The sequence below is a fragment of the Zosterops lateralis genome (genome assembly GCF_965231275.1).
Source record: "Zosterops lateralis genome assembly, chromosome: Z".
Taxonomy (NCBI): Eukaryota; Metazoa; Chordata; class Aves; order Passeriformes; family Zosteropidae; genus Zosterops; species Zosterops lateralis.
Window position 1 is genome coordinate 39025582 of NC_139800.1, and position 19813 is coordinate 39045394.

At 37.2% G+C, this 19813-nt stretch overlaps 1 protein-coding gene across 8 annotated transcripts in view; it reads left to right on the plus strand.

Annotated features, from left to right (window-relative positions):
• AOPEP (aminopeptidase O (putative)) overlaps positions 1-19813 on the plus strand; it is a gene marked incomplete at its 3' end in the record, with an annotated part of 188651 nt that overhangs the window by 76026 nt on the left and 92812 nt on the right. For 7 of the 8 annotated variants that reach the window (XR_014592548.1, XM_083884198.1, XM_083884201.1 and 4 more), the window contains 4 exons: positions 3041-3143; positions 3251-3358; positions 9510-9553; positions 15838-15898. Coding sequence is in view for 7 of the 8 variants with exons in the window: in XM_083884198.1 (XP_083740324.1) it covers positions 3041-3143; positions 3251-3358; positions 9510-9553; positions 15838-15898 (316 nt within the window). The remainder of the gene's footprint in view (positions 1-3040; positions 3144-3250; positions 3359-9509; positions 9554-15837; positions 15899-19813) is intronic. The other variant, XM_083884202.1, reaches the window with a different exon arrangement.

Genomic DNA, 19813 nt, shown 5'->3' on the forward strand with positions numbered 1-19813 from the left:
TTTGTTACTTCTTGCCTATCATTTCAGGAAGAAAAAAAATCAACCAACTGACTCTTCCCAAGCATAAGCTCATTCTTCTATTACTTTTTGTTCTCTGCTCATCATATGATTATCTTTGCTTTCTCCTGACAGCTGGAAAAATCTGCCCCAAACTTACCAGCTATGAATTTTTGATCCCTCAAATGAATACCTATTTAGACTGGGTGAAAGCCACTCAGCAAACTGATGATCAGCCTGATATTTTCTCTTATCTTGGTATTATTTCTTCTTATTCTTGGTACTTGGTATTATGTTATAGTAAGCAGCATGTCATAAGCTACCTGTAAAAAAAGAGGCTCGGTAAGAAAGAAATTGGAAGTGTCTTTTCAACAGGCAGCAGCTCTGAAAGTCAGCACCAGCAGATCTTAATATTGAAGAAGGAGTCTGTGGCACTTCATGCTCGTACAGGATGAGAGTTCCAACAGAACTGTGCCTGTTCTCTTACAGAATTTGAAACAAACCTGCAGGGATAAAAAGCACCTGTGGAAAATGTCTTGGCACTCATTTTACTTATTATTATGCCTAATAAATCAACATCATCCATGCCAGCACTCTCATCCAACACTTTCTCATATTAGGAAAGCAAAGAAGACCATTCTTTCTGCAGAATAAAGCTGGTCCTTATGGCTGAACTGCAGCTTGTGTTTATTTATGAAGGCAAGCCAATGTTGGTATCTAATTCTAGATTAGTCTCTGAGTTCCACTTGTGTCAGGTCCATTCTGTCCTGAAGCAATGCTTCTGACTGCTCTGTAGGTGTTCAAAGAGTTTTATTCTATCTGATAGGAAATATGCTTTCAGATGGTCTCTTACAGTCTCTGCATAAGTTTTCATGGCCACTTGGCACATCAGGGCATTTAATTACCAAGAGAATCCTGGTGCATTATGCTTTTACTAGTGTGATGTGCTCATCTGCCCAGCAAACAGAGCAGCATCTACTTCCTTCAGAAATTTGCCAGTATCTAAAATGTGCCAGATAGCATCTTGAATATTTTGAGACAGCTCGCCTTTAGCATTATGCTCAGCATTATCTACTAGGTTAGATGCAGCTTTGTAGGTCAGTGTAACAAAATTTCAGTTTCTGTACTCTCAATGTCTGGTAAATAAAGTAAGAAAGCATTGCTTTTAAATAGTGTTCTGAAATACTGATAGCAGAGAACAGGGTTACATTCTAAAAAGTTACTCTCCTTTACAAACGTTTTCAAGAATATATATACAGCCTTTGCAGAAGAATATGTTTTATGTTTTAAGAATATGTGTATATGTTTTCTGTATGGAATTCTTCACTACCATCGTCCAGATGCAATACTCCTTTCTAGTCAGTCCTAGGATCTACACAGGCACAAAGTCAGAGGGGGAAGGAAGTATGGTCAGAGTTCAGAATAATTGTGATTATGAGAGAGATTTCAATTTACCGTGGATTCTGTGGCCTGTGCTCAAGCTCCATTTTTCAAAGTCAATAGACTGGGCTATTTATTAAGGAAGAAATGAAGCAGTGTTTGCTTTTTATGTATGCAGAGAATGATGAAAAGTCATGTATGGAATGTCAGCAGGTCTTCTTTCCAGGAGACTGATCCAGAAGGGAAATAGCTAGATTTTTGCTTTCCTACAGTGGGTCTGCAACGTTTACACAGTCTGAAAGAACTGGATTTGCCATAGAATAAGAAAAGAGTTACTGGTATCTTTCTTTCAATGTTGAGGGAAAATCTTACAGGAAAGCTGTTTATGAATGATGACATGGAGGAAGACTGTGCTAGAAACACAGCGTAAAATTTAGTCTGTTTTTTTCTGTCTATTTAATTTTAAACAGTTACATATTATGAAAATGTTGTGTATAGTGGATTTTGTGTGCACAGGCCCTGATAATAATGTCTTTAAAAAAACCCCAATTTAGCACTCTGGACAAAACAGTAATAAGAAACTGTGACACAGATATAAAAAAGGAAAAATATTTTCCTCAAGGGATTCACAGATATGGAAAAAAATTTGATCACAAGGGTTAGCTTCTGAAATCACTCCTGCATGAGTGGTGTGCTTTGAAGAATCTTGCATTGCTGTGGCCTGTATTTCCCCTATTCAGTAGAAATGAATGGGGAATGAATGAGTAGAATGAAGACTGGCCATTTCAAAATGCACCTTTAGAACTGGAGAGGTTGTTTCAGTCACAGGGTTAGGCCCCTAAGACAGGCATCTGTTCTCAGACTACTGTTAGTTGAGATGGTTTCTGAATGGAAGAAAAAAATCTGGACAATCTTCAGTACTATGCCTGTGAAGGCACTTCTAACAAATGAAGAAAAAATGTTTGCATAGCTTCTCTTTAGTTTGTCTGTGCTCTTTAGAGCCTAGAAGTCCTCCACACTTAACTGTTGTAGATTTGTTGAATACCAGATGTTGTATTACATTTTAAATCAAGCAGTAAACAGTATTTTTTATTTAGATATTATTGTCTGTAAACCTCAGATCTGTGTGCACAATACTTCCTCTTTCAAAATTTGAACTACTTTTCTTCCAACCCAAATGGAAAAATGAAAACTAGAATACTTTCTGCAGCAGTCTATTGCATGCAGATGAAAGAGGTTATTCTTGTAAGGATAGTCATGTAAGCTGTTATGCCAAAGTTCAGCAAAAAAAAAAAGAGAAAACTCCAGTTGAACGTAGTGACTTCAGTATCTTCCCCTCCACTTCCCCTTCCCCTTAAAATGTTCTTTTTGTTAATTTGTTTCTCTTCGTCCGTAATGTATCTGCACTGGAGAATGACATGCAACCTGGTGTCATGCTGGCTGTAAGACTACATGTACCTACTGATGAATTTTATTTAGAGGAAAATTCACTTGTTTGACTGTCTAAGTCAATCGATATACTCTGGTGAAGAGGAAGACTGAACTAGTCACAGGTGTTTAAAGTTACTATGCCACACAATGCTCTTAACTACCGGAACCTGTAATGTGTGACTTATTTCTTTACTTACTTATCCAAAACTTAATAAGTGTGTTTCCATTATAGGCCCAAAAAGGAGAGCACCGGAGAATTGAGTGAGTCTGGAGCCTCTGTTGTCAAATACGGTCTTAAAGCAGAAAAAATCTTCATGCAGGTTCACTATTTGAAGGTGAGTGTTGTCGGCTGATTTTTATTGAGATTGCTTTATCAATATCATAGAGACTTCGGTCTTCTAGTTATCAGAAAATTCATAGCTTCTGCCTTAATTTTTTGCAGGGTTATTTTCTTTTACGATCCCTGGCAAGGACAATAGGAGAGGTCTCATTCCTTGCATCTTTACAGAAATTTGTCATTAAGTTCCACGGGCAGCTCATCCTTTCTCAGGTATTGTGCTTGGGCTTGTCCCTCACCTTTTGGAAAAACAAACAACCCAAACTTTTGGATTGGCTACCTAAATCATCACTCCTGGTTGTGATGTAAGGGAGAGGCAAGTGTAATTTGGCGATATAGGTAAAATTCCTACCTGCTAGAGGGCAAAACATTTTTTTCACAGTGACACTTGAATGACACCCTGCTAGTATCCAATAAAATAAACAATGAGGGATTTTTTTTTAACATGATACTTGCAAAGGCCAATGTTCATAGGTACTGATGTTCTTAAAGACAGGGTCATTTACCATAATGGAATTATCACCTGTAATATTTTGGCTTGTGGTTTTTGGTTGTGATCAGTCAAGGCTTTTCCCTGATTCCTCTCTATTTCTGAAAGAGAAGAAATTTTACTTCTGAATTTGTTTTCTTTCTCTCTGCATACTGTTTCATTCAATGCTTCTAATTTCACCCTATTTCTTATAAGGACAAAGCCAACTAGGATTATAAGTAGAAATTTACCTCCCACTAGATCTTTCTGTAAAAGCCATGTAACTACTGGCTCTAGTTTTGTTTTGATTTAGAAAATTACATAGCTCTCTGAGCCCGAAGTTCTAGGAATCCTGTCACTGGTGATGAATCCAGCTTGCACAAATAGCAGTGCAGCTTCTTGCTTCAGTAATACCATGAAAACAACCAGTCATGGGGGGGTGTCTGTGAACCAGGTCACTGAAGACGTCATGGTGAAAGGCCTGGAACAAAACCCACAACACAACAAATATTTAGGATTGCTAGAAGAGCAGTGTGATGACAGTGAGGGGCAAGAGAAGAGAAGGGGTATGAGTGACTTTCTGAAACCACCTTCTTTGCTGAAGCCTGTCTTATGGTTGACAATCAAATCAACAATGAAATCTTTAAGGATATTCAGGACATTGACACATGTCCCCTTGAAACACTGAGTATGGGCCTCTGATTTTGTGTAACCAAAGTCTAGCACTTCCTCTTTCTTCCAGCAGCAATGTTTTTTTGCTTGCGCGCATACTGTTTTGAATCTCGCTCTTATGGGGTGAGATATATGCCCAGCTTACAGACCTGTGATTGCGTTTGTATGTCAAGTCACCCAGAAGTTAGGAGCAGTAGCTCTTAACACAGCATTCCTGCCCTGTGGAGGAATGTTTGGGGTGTTAGGGGGGGTTAGCGCTGCTGCAACTGTTTCCTGTTCCATGTTATTGAGACTGTAAGCAGTTAGATTTGGCATAGTGTGGAAAATGCAGTGACTATATGAGCCTTGTCTACATTAGGGTGTCCAAAATCATAAAAATGATGCTTCACTATCCCACAGCTGGAAGAATTTTGAAAATTACACAAGTTATAAAACTGCTAACAACAAGAAAAAGCCCAGTGTTTTAAGCTGGTGGTAAGAAAGGTGCTCTGATTTTAGTAAGAAAATGTTAGTTTGTTGATGTGGGGTGAGTTGTATCAGTAGACTGTTTGAATGCTGCAAAATGTTCAGCAGGCTGTACTACTAGTCATGGTAGCTAGCTAGCACATACACTAGATACCTCTCTCTCGTCTAGCCATGAATGTCAATTTGTACCTTAGCTGCTTCAGTCTCCTAAGATGAAATACTACACCCAGAAACATCCATTTTGGTTATTGGATAAAACTGCTCAGAGTTTTGTTATTGGGTTATTGAAGCAAAAGTTAAAGTTTTGTTTCTTAGGCTACTTTCCATTCGTATATGTGCAATATGTCCATAACTGTGTGCTTAATATATGTTTAAAAAAAAAGGTACTTTTCTTCTTTGAAAATAGCACCTGATATGGTGGAGAAAGAGTGTTGTACATTAAAACTTCCATTGTTTTCTTTTGTGCTTTTCCCTTGTCTACCATCAGCCTAAATCTAGCTCTGAGTGAAGTTATTGGGAAGAGAATTTTAACATCATAGTGTTTTTTGGCAACTAAAAAATGCAGATGTGATAGAGCTATACCTAATTAAAATGCATTTTCTTTCTTTGTAAGAAATCCTTAAGATTGTGTTTTTGTTGGAGTCTGGTTTAGGTGGATAAGGAATCACAGCAGGAACTGTAAATGCAGAAGCAATGAAGTCAAGTTAGTACAAAGTTTCTTATTCAAAATCTTTCTTGAACAAACATGCAGTCTGTTTAAATGAATAAAGTATTTAAAATAAATAGAGGTGCAAATGTTAACTTTAAATATTATAGTGCTATACTTTCAACTTGTCCAACTGTAAAAGTTCCCAGGTTTAGGAATTGTGGGAATGAGAGAAAGTAAAAGAGTGAAAAATTGCCCATATTATGAATACTAGTCTTGTTTCCAGCGGTGTTTGTAGTAATTTTCCTAGATGGGAGCTGCAGGTGCAGCAGGAAATTACTTCAGATGTGAAACATTAATCAGTTTGTCTTTTTCCCTCATTTGCTTGGATGCTCTCCAAGTAGATTTTTAATAGTATCTTTATTTTAGTTGAGTTAGCAACAGATGAGTAAAGCAAATCTGGAATCTTTGAGAAGGATTTAAAAAAAATATTCCATTATTCTTTTTATGAGAGGATTCACTTACTAATTGGTTTGAGTGAACTTTTAAAATAATGACTGGAGTGTTTTTTACTATAAATAAAAAGAAAGAAATGCAAGTTGTCGGTACTCCTAGCAGAGTTAAAGCTGTTGTTCCATTTCATCTTGAAATAAAAATACCTTTGAAACGGAATTGTTTGTGGACTTCCGTTTTCGTGTGGTTCTATCCGGTATAATCGCCAACAAATTGACTTTTGACTAAAGCTAGACAGAAGTTCCATCATCTAGGGTTTACACTGTTAAGCTGTCTGGCTAGTGATTGTGGCCTGATAATGGAATGTCTAGTGGGGGAGTCTTGCTTACTCTAGATAGAAAGTTGTCCTCTTTGGAGGTGCAGTCTGGGATTGTCACCAAAAGCCAGGAAAATGTCTAGGGAAGGAATTCCAAATAAACAGGAACCTAGAAGGATTCTTACTATTTATTCTTCCCACCCAGAAGGGACAAATTAATATTTGCCACTTAGTTATGTCATCTACAAACTCCATATTTTTTAGAAATAGTTTAACTTTAAGTGGATTGTTCCTTCAAAGAACTGGATGTAAGTATAGTTGAAGTTTATTTGCCAAGTCAGTGTCCATTTAGATCTATCATTTTCAGTCATATTATCTCCACTATTTTTATGCACCCCGTTATATTCCAGTTAGAGAATTTAAACAAAAGTATCTATTGGTTGTAGAGTACTTGAAATATCTGGATTTGAGGTTTTAATATGAAGACATTATTCGTCTTTTAATATTGAGTGTTCTTTATTTGATATCAGTATGTGTGATCAAGGAAAAGTACTTGCCTGATGCTCCAGAACAGTTTAAGGGTAGAAACTTGCTGGCCACTGCTCACAACAAGAGTTGGAGTAGTAATAAAACATTTTTTGGCATGAAATAAAAGGTCTTCTAACACCACATGTATCCAGTTACTGCTTTAAGTACCCTTCATTTCCAGTTACTTCTTTCAACCTACTTCTCAATTTTTAGGTCTTGACTCTTCTTTGCTTTTCACTCAGACATAGCACACAATTAACAGTGCAGAGAAAATTTCTCCTTGATGTCAAATTCACAATCTGTATCCAGATTTGATCTGCCTAGCAGAAGCCCACTGTTAAAGCTGTGATTAAAGTTATTGCCTTCAGTCAGGACTGTTGTGAGAACGGATGAGAGTCACCAGGGAATTTAATTATGAGGGGCTAGCAGATCCTTAGTAAATGTGTTGAGTTCATTTTTTCCAACAGCTTTTTCAGCTTGGTCAAATGTCAATAGAATTCCACAAACTGCAGAATAACAGTTTCTTTATATAGGGAAAAGTTGTTTTCTAGCCTTGGGGTCTCTAGCCAGGTAAGAACAACTGGAGTATATAAGAAAGTGAGATTATTTAATCATATTACTATAAACCATTTTGTTAATATTGCAGCACTGTGGTAGCATGTGGTTTGTAACGTATATTCTTTATGCCTTCATTGAATTACTTGCAACGAATACAAAAAAACCCCAAACTATAATTTGCTTTATGGTCTGATCCAAAATTTAGTTATGATTACCATAGTCATCCACAAGTCTTTGCTTCAAAGTGTAAAATAACTAGATCATCTCAAAGAAGTGGCATCAAATCTTAAAACCCTCCACATTATCTTCTGACTCTTCTCCTGGACTGAGAAACCATTTCTGAACTGTTTCATCTGTGGAGGAAGGAAAAGTAGCCTGAGAGTAAAACTTTAAACAGCTGAAAGTCAGACCTATAATGAGATGTGTCATGTAGACTTAATAATAGGCAAATATTAAAAGCCATGCTAATATGAGGTAAGTGGTAATTTGCTTTCCTACTCTGTTTTGGAGCATTGAAATATGAGCAGTTAAAATAAGATATAATAGGTTAATCCTAATTTTAAGAAGGCATGTAGAATGATGGGGCCTTTTTCGTAATAGATGTTGGGAAAAAGACAGCTTTAATCCCAAAGGAGATACATAATTTCTTAGTATAGTGTACAGATTATAGTATAGTATAGTATACGATTGTAAAACCATCCACTGTATGATTGATTATGAAAGATGATGGAATCTAACCAGGGAATCTAGCTGCATTAAGGTATACACAATGAAAATAACATGAAAGATAACCACTTCAGGTTTACTATCCACACACTTTTGAAATTAACTCTATGATCTTTTCATATTCTTCATTTGCATGTAAGCCTACTATGTATCTCCAGCAAAACTTCTACAAGTGGAAGGAGACACTAGTTCTCTGTTGACATACAGAATAGTGTAATGTTTACATACAGCAAAACTACAAGTAGTTGTATGAAATAAAGAGATTTCACACATCATCCTCTCCTCATCGTGTCTGCAGTACACTGTGATTGGGACAAACTTACTCCTGTGACAGTTAATTGTGGCATTCTTGCCACACCAACACTGAGCCCACCACTGTGTAATTTACTTTTTGTCATAAGCCTGTTTTGCAGCCACTGCAACAGAGCCTGAATATCACTTATAATTTAAAGAAGGAAGGCTTAACTGTGTTACCAGTTGTTTCAATTGTGCAGTCTATCCTACTTTGATTCCCTAACAACGCCATACTCAGACAGAGAAACAGTGTTTTTTGTCAACAGTTACAGGATGGTCCATAAATAAAAGATTTCTGCCTTTTAGGAAACATTCTTCAAGACCTTAGAGAGCAGCAGTTTGCAATTGTTGTACGGTACAGTCAGCCAGTACTTGTATACTGAAGTGAGGAACATTATTAGCTTTTGAAACTTGTCTCCACAAAGATTAGTATTAACCAAGTGGATGCATTTGTTTTATGAAACAGTGTATAAATGAATAATTCATATTAATAAATCCTATTATTATGTCATTGTCCAAAGGACTGTATTCTGTCAAAGTGATTGTCATTAAAATTAAATTGTGTAGGACACGGGGTGCCAGAGAACCTTTTAGTGATGTCAGGTGTAACTTTCTTAAGAGGGCTTATCATACTGGTATAAATGAGGATGATAGTAATCCTCTTCCATTGGCATTGCATCATCTTTGTAAAACTACGAAAGAAATTATAGCTACCTTTATTTGAAGAATTTACTCCTTAAATGATGTGGCTATCAGCAATATTGCAAATTTTGTCATAGAATGAGGAGTAAGTGGTCTAATGAGGCACGTTCACTAAGGAAGAAAAAGCTTTATGTAGTTATGTAATTATTGACAACGTGATAACATAAGCACAGTGAAGAGACTGTAAACATTCTTAAATCTGGTGTTTATTAACTTGTATGTAAATCTGCAGCCTTTAGCAGTTTTAAATATAGTTTGTGTGTTTGTATTATAGATAAAAGTAGGAACGTGGGTTTGTGTTAAAATAGTCAGTAGGCTTTTCAAGTCCATTTTCTTTCAATGTTAACACTTCTTGCTTGAGTGGGTTGGAAAACTGACAATATAATGTATATTGTAGAAATAACAGCGTAGTGGATATATTTTTTTTTTTTCCTAGCGTTCTGTTATCTGTAGTCTTTAATCTCTCACTGGCAGTGAAGATACCGGGTTATGGCTTCACAAACTTGCTAACTGTGCTCCTCTGTTCATTTTCCAGGATTTTATTAGCATGCTGTTGGAAGACATTCCTAAACAAAAGGAGTAAGTAAGAACTGGGCTAGAAAAGCCAAAGAAATATGCAGAAATAAGATTTTAATATGTGCTAGCCAGAAGCAGTGCTAGCTTTGAAGATTCCCATTATGTATGTACATTAAAAAATTACAAGATTTGCTGTGGCTTTCATGCAACATGCTGCCCCTAAATAGTACCTTTAATTTGTATGTTAGGTCAGAGGTGATGTCCTGTGTCCACTATGCAATCTGAAGTGCCAGGCATAGCTGCCTGCTCAAACCTGTGATTCTCCTGCCAGCTGCTTTTGCCACATGGCACCCTAGAGCAAGGATGCTAGAACTTTGCTGTGAATCTGGGACACCAGAGAATATGGATTTTTTTCAAGAAGTTGTTTGGTACCATCCCCTCTCAGTCATACATTGTGCTGCATGAGGAAAGATGGAAAATATAAATGGAAATCAAGCGTTAATTGGCTGATGTGTCCTTCAAAATCCTCCTGTGTGTGACTGTGACTGGTTGAAGATGGTAGTCTTCAGAAGCACTTTGAGGCTGTGCCTGCTTATATTTTGGGTTGTTCTGTGCTATTCTAGACTGTGCTACAAATAAAGATTTTTTTTGTAGTGGAGTTAAAAACAAAATACAATGAAAAATACAATGTTGAAGGCCAGGATTGCAAAAGTGTTCATAACTCTGTGTGAGTGCTTTGGGAGAAAAAAAAAATTAAATAAAATTTTTTTTTTTTACTTGTATTTCTCTGAACTCCAAACCCAGTGCAAAATGTTGTTGCAAAAGCATCCATTTTTCTGCCTAAAAACATACTTCAAATTTCAATGAGACCATTCAAAAGAAGTATGGCTCCATTTGTGATGCATCACATTCCAGAATGTATGAAGGAAATTTCAGATATATGGTAATTCGTTTTACAGTCATATATATAGCATATCTGAACTATCTATTGCCAAAATTACTTGGCAGATAGAAGCAGTGGTGCAAGGAATCTTGGTATACAGAAGGCCTTTATTTCTTATCTGCTGGGAGGATGTTTATTTGATTCTTGAACGCATTCTGTGGCTAATACAGAAATACTCACTTGAGGTAAAAAAAAAGGAAGAAAAATAAAAATCAAGTATTTTTAGAGATCGTCTGCTGATGAGAGCTTTTTTGTAGGTCCTACAATGTAGGAATGAAGTGTATTTCAGTGTTAGAGCAAAATTACTTTGTAGCACATAAAACCTCTCAGGTTTGTGCAGTTCTACCAAGTAAAATTTAAATGTTTAAACTAAGTACTTCAAACTGGACAAATATTAAGCACTCTAATACACTGAAGTTTAATGGAGACTGGTCTTAATCATAAAAAATAAAGAAAAATTTGTAGAAGGTATTCAAACCAAATCTTGCCCTCAGCTGTGACAACAGGGGCAGACTACGTAGCTAGTAATAGAGCTTGGCTTGGGAGAATTTGTAATGAGAGCAGGATGAACATTGACAGAAAACTATAATGAAACAGTGTGGAAATTTTCTGTAGTTATTACACTGTAGTAATGTAACTATAACTTTTTACTATTGGATACAGAGACTAGATCTAAAAGATTCTGACCTCCGAGTACTTAATTCCTTTAGTTTTTGTAAAGGGAGATTTTTTTAGTACATTCCCAGTGATGAGTAGCTCCGAGATCCAGATATAACTTTTTATTGATTTTTGCTGCCTTCTGTACTTGGAGAAGGACATTTTTATACCTGCCTTGTAGGGCTACTTCACTTCCTGCTCTGACTCAATTATAATGGCATGTTAGCTGCAGGAATCCATGCTGTGAGGCAGGACCATTCTGTTTCTGAACTGCAGCTGAATACTGACATCAGATAAGCTGAGCAGTACCTTCTGGTGCTTTATAATTTTTTAATTTGCCTTTAAGACTGCTTATTTATCTGAGTGAAGGAATAATAGAAAGAATGACCAAAAATATTGATCATTATCCTTCCCTTTACAAAGCCTTTTAAGATACTACGTGCACTGGGTAGAGTCTCACGTTATCTTGGCCTTTCTCTGGAAAATCTACAATACTTACCACCTGTAAACGAGGTGTTTTATTTACTCATGTAATTTGGAACTTCACATTGAAGCAAACCAAACAAATGAAACACCAACACACCCCCTCTTACGTGTCTGTATATCAGAGTGCACTAGATTTGATAAAACTCCAGTGGCTCTATTCTCCCCAAGGCTTACACCTGTAGTCTTTGCTGCAAGTTGATCCTTTCCACATCTGCCCAACATGTGAGCTGTGCAAAGAATCAGTGTTTACCCTTGTAACAGAGGGTTACACCAGTCTCAGATAAATCAGAGTTGCTGCATATGCGGATACTTTATGACTGCAAAACTTTTTTGAGCAGGTCAGTTCTGCCCTTAGGAGTTTGCTGCTGGTATTTTTTATTTCATTTCATTTCATTCAATAAAGTAAACAAATCTACAAATAAGCTATGGTTTTAATAATACATGATAGAAAAGGAAGGCTTGTGTTATACCTCTGCTATTTGTACTGTTAAAAACCCAGGTTCACTAATCACATTCTTTGGATGTCTTCACAAATTAAGTACTTAATTATACACAATTAAGTACTAAAATAATTCTGCAATTTCAGACTACTCAGCTATATAGATGTATTTCTTTCACATTTGCTTTCTTTGGTTGACATGTATTGTTATGAATGTGTTGATTTAGTAGGAACCTGACTACTGAAGCAAATCATTGGGAAAAATTATTCCCAGTGGTTTTGATTCCTCAAATTTTTTTAATAAGCCAAAATATGTATGCTGTATAAAATCCAAAGAAAATTTATCTGCAGGAATATATGTTGACAGAATCACTAATCAATCACTGTAATTTGATTTGCCTAATCATGCCTCCATATTTAGCTGGAATAGCTTATTTTGAAAATTACTGATGTGTATAAATGTATGACGAAGCAGATATACTTGTTTAAGTATTTTCAGTTGCATATGGCAAACTTTTCTATCTTCATTTACCCTAAAAAAAAAGTTACACTTTCATGATTTTTTCTTCTTGATTTAGGCACTGAGTTTATGTTAAAATCTGTAGAGTACCTTAGCACCTTATGGAGTGAAAACTTCATGACATCTTTTATAATGCTAATTTTCAAATTATCATTAATCTTAGTATTTTACAGACTTTGTTTTAAAATGTTGCATCTGAACTGTGTATGATGTTAGGAGATCATTCCTAGGCTGATTTGGCTTATCATCCAAACAAATAGAGAAGAGATGAGATAACAGATGTAACAATGTTCTCATTTTACAGTAAGTAACTGTTGTACAAAGCAATTGAAGAAACTTGGTCTAGTAAGAGTTAGTGCTAGTCAACTCACCCAGATCCCACTGTCCCATACAGAACCTTAAACAGAAGGCCATTCAGGAATTTACACAAACACCAGATTTAAGTCTTTACAGATGCTTAACTGCAATGTAAGCAGATGGTAGATGCCCTTACTGAACTGCAGCCTCTACAACTATCAGGCTCTCTGTTCTGTATCTAGGACACTTGTTTTGAGATGGCAATCTGCTTGTGACAATTTTGAGGGGCTATTTCTAAATCAAACAATTTAGCAGAAGCATTTCCAACATCTTCGTAGTTCTTCAGTACTGACAATTAAGAGGTTGAAAGTAGATCTTTGCAACAGTCTGCTCATTACTAATGTATTAAAAAAAAAAAGTGAATGCCTCTTAATTTGCTTTTTTTGAGGGGTGCCAACAAGAATATCCTAATTTGGAATTAAACAAAGTACTTATGTTCAAGTACAAAGAAAGAAGATTCCGTATGGTCGTATGACAGGTGTTTTTCTGTCATATGAAAGGTGCTGCAGGCAGAGAAAAAGCAGTGTTACTGGTTTTGCCCTTGAGGAAAATGACATCGTTTTAGGAGAGACTGAGAAACTTTCTAGTGGTTTCTGTCTGGATTAGTGTGGTGTCAAAACAGTATGATTCCCTTCAGTGTCATTAGCTCATTTCAAATCCAGTTTTTGAAAAGAAATAGGGCGTGTATTAAACAATGGCTCTACATAGCAAATGTAACATAGGTTATTTGTGGAGAGTTTTTTCTCACACTATAGTTTTAGTTTCTGAGGATGCGGGAAAAAAGGATTAGCTAACATGGTAAGGCTGTGTTTCTTATCCCTTGGTAAGACAAATTAATTGTGCAACTAAGGGAAGAAGCTCCTAGCTCTGCTTCAGCATTAGACCACTAAACTGTATTAGGTTTAATTCATGCAATAACAAATAACAAAATATTTTATCATGCTTACGCTTCTTGAGACAGAATAAATGGTACAATCCAAATAATCTACCTTTGCCTATATTAAATTTTGGTGTCTGGTTTTAAGCTAGTTCTGTATGCACCCTTTTTAGTAAACAGACAGAAATGAGAAATCAAGAACATCATCTTCTTCTGGGGAAAGTAAATTGACTGACTGTTTGGAAATATTTCTCTTTATCACTATTCCCAGTCAGTGGACTCAGCTATCTAATTTAAGACTAGATATCAATTTTTAGAGCACAGTGTTAAAATAAAGATAATTACAGTCTGAGGGATTAGCAGTCAAATGTTCTAAATTTAATAAGTTTGCACAAAAAATGAGGAACAAGTCTGGATGTTTAGTCATTTATTCTAATGTAGAACGGTACACAAGCATCCATGACATGTTCATTTTTCTGTAGAAAAATTATTTATATAGTGATCTAACACACACAGTGGTAATTTCCTGAAAATTCAGAATCCTGGCTATGTAGAAATGCTCCTTCGTGACTGCTGTGATTATTTAAATCATATGATCAATTAAAATTATTTATTGCATTGTTTGAGTTCCTTATTCAGAGCTTGAAAATGGCTGTTCTTTTCATGAATGCTTTGTTGGTTGAGTCTACATAACACATGTGAAAATAAAGGCAAGCATTAGATTGTCTTGCCAAGGCATTACCACGCACAGGACTGTCGTGGTGCCGGCCTTGTGTCGCTCACCTCGGCCAGCCCTGGCACCACGGCAACACGGGGGCTCTTGGCTGGGCAGGAGCACAGTCGCAGCTATGGCGCGAAAGAGAGAGACGCGACTCTTTCAAGGTGGAGGGCAACTGGGTTTATTGGTAAAACCTTTCCCCAGCGCCATGCCTCAGAAGAGACCCTGATCACCTGGGTGCAACAGCTTAAAAGGGTGGGTGTAACTCAGGGCAGGGTAGAACATGAGACCAATAGGGAGCAAGCAGGGAGTGGCTCAGGACTAAACAGACAGACATTGTAACCAATTGTAGAGAACTGAGAGGGGGATTCTTGGATCCTGCCCAATCACCCGATGCCTCTCCTGGAACTTTCCAGGCACAGGGAGAGGCCCCAGAGTGATGGACAGGACCCGGGGGTTATATAATTTATGATTGACAAATAACAGCTTGTGGGGAGAAACCAAGTGGGAAGGGACAAGAGAGAGTACAGGGAATGAGCAATTTAACAATAAATTTCACAAAGGTGAAGCATGCAAGTGGAACTGATTATAAAGCTGCAACTGCGCACCACCACACAGGACCATACACATTTGTTCCGATTCTCAGAATATTTATATTAATTGAGAGCATACTCAACTTCCTTTTTTCAGTACTTGCATGTGCGATTATTTGTTTGTTTGTTTATATGTGTCTTCCCTGCAAGTTGGGAAGTCTTCCACCAGAGTCGAACAAAATACCACAGAAGCTGCCTACAAAAGTAGAAGTGCAAATATAGTTTCTGAATTAAAAAAAAAACAACCCTGATGCACATGATTATTTCAGTCTCACACAGCTTCATCATGACCAACTATTTCCTTTTGTTGAAGCTCCATGCTATTGTGTGGTTTCACTGTGAATATTATCAGGATATAAAGAAAGTGCAGAAAGGACAAAACTGAAGTATATTAGACACTTAGTAACTTTAAGAATTAATATTCGTCAGTGCTTTTTAAAACCCCGAAGTTTATCCATGTAAGAAGAAGTAGAGCACTCGTTTATACTTTACGTGTTACATAACTGTAGTTTACTATATAATACTTCCTCTGCCAATTCTTATAAGCACTTAATTTATGAATTAAGTACACAAAACCTGTTGTTTGCTCAATAGGACCCCTGATGATTTTATTCATTAAAAAAGCCAAGAATGTTGTACCATGTCAGTACAACCAATACTTGAACGTAGGAGATTTGCTGAGTTTTGAAAGCGTTATTTTTCACATGAAAAAAATTTGTATTTTTTTGCGTATTTCTAATTTATTTTTTTTTTTAAGGTCTGGGTTAACTGTAGAAAGTATCTTCCAGAACTGGCTGGATACTTCTGGAATACCAAAGGTAAGTATAAAATACCAGGTCACAGCTCTTTCTAGTGTCTTGATTTTCTCATTATATTATGTTTTTAAATCACTACTGAACTTATAACAGGTATGATATTGAATAAACAGTTTTGATGATGAGTGCTTTCCACGTCTTTGTACGGCTTTAGCTTTTACCAATTGCAAGTTTTTTCTTCTACAATTGTCTCAACAAGTCTGCCAAAGGGAAAATCCTACAAAATTTATCCTATAAATTAATATTGTAGTAATATGAAAGTATTTACAGTATAATGATGGAGTCTACTAGCTGTAAGGAGCATTGTTCACAGTTGTTGGAATATGAATTACTTGAAAGCAGTATTACTGCATTACTTGCATTACTGACAGCAGTAATTCAATGTTAAATTTGTACTTTGATAACTTGTGGATTTTGTGACTTGCTTATAAATCTGCTGCAAAGAAAACATCTGTTATTGGTGTTCCAGCATTGAGACTGAGCTTTGTTTTCTGCTTTTAATACCAGAAGATTTTATATTCATATTTTAAATTCCATGAACTGAAAATGCTTATTTGTGTCTGTGCTATGTGAAGTCTCTGAATATTGATTTTGGACCAAAACTGGAATGAGATAACAGAGATATCTGTACATTAATCTTTGTAAAACCTAATTTTATAAAAATTAATTTTTTAGCATATGCTCAGGACTCAGTTTCTAACTGATTTCCCCTAAGCAGGCATCCCCTAGGTTGCTTTTGATTTATCCTGCCTAGTGCTTGAATTTGTTTCCACTTGCATTAGTATTTTTTTAAGAAAAACAAACAACTTTTAAAAGTTAGAATGTTAAGTTCTAGTTTCCATGTGCAGAAGTGCAGATGCTCAGGCAGCATGACTGAGCATACTTGCAGATAGAATTGACAAAATAACTGGAGAGCTCTGACACTGCTCCAGACACTTCCCTTGACAGCTTAAGAGATGAGCATGTCCACTGATCCCTGTATGCTGTACATTTTTGGGAAAGAGGTACCCTGAGATGAAAATGTTTCAGGACTATTTGAATATGCTGAAAAATCAAGGCAGAGTTTGTTTTATAGTGTAAAGTTACTGAAAATAAAATTAATTAGAAGGGAGGAAAGGAAGGGACAATATCATCATGCATCTTGATGCTCAGTCATTTTCTAGAAGAAGACCTTGATTTTAATTCTGTGTTCAACTAAGGTTTTGGTAAAAATTTGCACACATTTGCAAACAGCAGATTGAAGTATATGGGGGAGATTGATGTTGCACAGCTGTAACTGTAAGAGGCTGAACTGACTCCTGAAATATAAGTTTTCTTGCATTTTATCTACATGTATCTTTCTGAGGATGTGCTTTATTAATGTTTGACAATCAACTTAAAATCACAAATTAGTAAGATAGGAGCAGACTAAAGAATTGGAAATGGTTTTGAGTAACGTGTAAACTAATCTCTGTTTTCCTCACTACCATAAGTTGCTCAGAATGAATAGTGAATAGTTTCATTATACCCTGTAAGTATCTGCTGTTTGTGTAAACAAAACATATTAAAAAAAATTCCACACTCAGCAGGTTTGTAAATTGATTTAAATTTTCTTTAATGGCTGCAGAGGTTTCCCTGGTGATTCAGCTGCTCTGTATAAAAATGTCAAGAGGAATTTTGCTAATTTAGTATTCTACTTCTGAGCATCAGCATGCTGATGCTGACCTCTTCTCTCTCTCTCTCTCTCTCTCTCTCCCCCTCCCCTCCCTCAATAATATCATAAAATCATAAATGGTTTGGGTTGAAAGGGACATTAAAGATCATCTAGTTCCAACGCCCCTGCTATGGACAGGGACACCTTCCAGTAGATGAGGTTGCTCAGAGCCCCATTCAACCTGGCCTTGAACACTTCCAGGGATTAACATACACACCTGGGAAACCTGTTACAGTACCTCACCACTTCCACAGTAAAGAACTTCCTCCTCATACCTGACTTAAACCTACTCTCTCATTTTGAATCCATTCCCCCTTGCCCTGTAACTACATACTCTGTAAAATGTCTCTTTTCATTTTTCTTGTAGGCTCCCTTCAGGTACTAGAAGGCTGTGATTCGGTCACCCTTTCTCTTTTCCAAGTTGAACAAACCCAACTCTCTCAGCCTTTCTTCACAGGAGAGGTGTTCCATCCCTCTAATCATCTGGAGACCCCCCTCTGGACTTACTCCAACAGTTCCATGTCCTTCCTGTGCTGAGACCCCAGAGCTGGGTGCTGTGTCCCAGGCTTGAGGCCGAATCTCCTTCCTGGCCCTACTGCCCCCAGTGCTCTGGATGTGGGCCAGGACACGTTTGGCTTTCTGGGCTGGGAATGCCCATGGCTGGGTCAAGTTCAGGCTCTCCTCCACCAGCACCCCCCAGTCCTTCTGGGACTCTCAGCCCAAGGGCTGCTTTCCATCTGTTCATCTCCCAGCCAGTGCTGGTACCAGGGGTTGCCTTGACCCAGGTGTAATACCTTGCACTTGGTCTTGCTAAACCTCATCAGATTCCCCTGGGCCCAGTTCTTGAACTTGACCAGGTCCCTCTGGATGGCATCCTGTCCTTCAGGTGTGTCAACAGCACCACTCAGCTTGGTGTCATCTGCAAATTTGCTGAAGATACACTTGATTCTTATGTCTATATCATTAATTGAAATATTAAATAACACAGGTCCTGATGCAGATCCCTGGGGGACCCCACTTGTCACTGATGTCCATTGGGACTCTGACCCATTGACCACAACGCTCTGGATGCAACTGGCCAATCACTTTCTTATCCATCTAACAGTCCACACATCAATTCCCTCCCTCTCCAATTTAGGGAGAAGGATTTTATAGAAAGGCTTTATAGAAATCCAGATAAATTACATTTGTAGCCCTTCCCTTGTCCACTGATGGAGTAATTCCATCAGAGAAGGCCACTGAGTTGGTCAGGCAGGACTTGCCCTTGATGAGGTCCTACTGGATGTCTCAAATCACCTCCCCATCCCCCATGATCTTTCCAGGCACAGAGATGATGCTGAAAGGTTGGTAGTTGCCAGGGTCCTTGTTTTTGCCCATTTTAAAGATGAATTATACTTGTTGTCTTCATCAGTTGTCAGGGCCTTACGGGAATCAGCTTTCACATTATTGAACAAACTGGAGTTGTCATTCAGTGAATAGGAAGCTTTATTTCCTTTGTGCTTTATTAAATCATTAGAGAAGCCTTTATTCCTGAAACTCAAACTGTAGAGGTTGTTCAGTAGCTCTCAATATGTTAGTATCTATAGTGTAAGTATGACTATAATTACTGACTACAGAACTGTAAATACTGTAGATCTACTTGTGTGGTTTACAGGGCCCCGTATTGAAATCCCTTTTAAAAATATTTAGATTATTTCAGCAAACTAAGTACCTGGCTAATTTGATGAATCCAAATGAAGGCACATAAGATTACAACTTATGTGCAGATGAACTGCCTGCATTTTAAATAGCAGTCCAGGAATGGCACAGAATTTAGTCTCTCTCTTACAGTTTACTAGGTGAGTGGATAAGGAAGTGTTCACAGGAAGGTTTCCATCAGCTTCTTTGGGCACAGTCATATGACAGAGCCAGTCTGTCAGTGTGAGGAGGATGAGGTACAAAGTACCCAATACAACTCACTACCTTCTCTCAGTACTGGAGCAGCTGAAAAGCAGCTGGTGAATATCTGCTTCAAAGATGTCCCAAAGGCATAGAAGAAGCATCCTGCACCCTATACACAAGATCCAACAATTTTCTGCTTATAACCCTTGTTATACTGATTCTGGAGTCCCATAGCATGACAGTTAAAGTTACTCTTTATACTGGAGCCCCTACTATGAGAAATTACTTTACCAAGCATTTAAACATTACAAATTACAAATACTAAGACTTCACTACATTGGCAG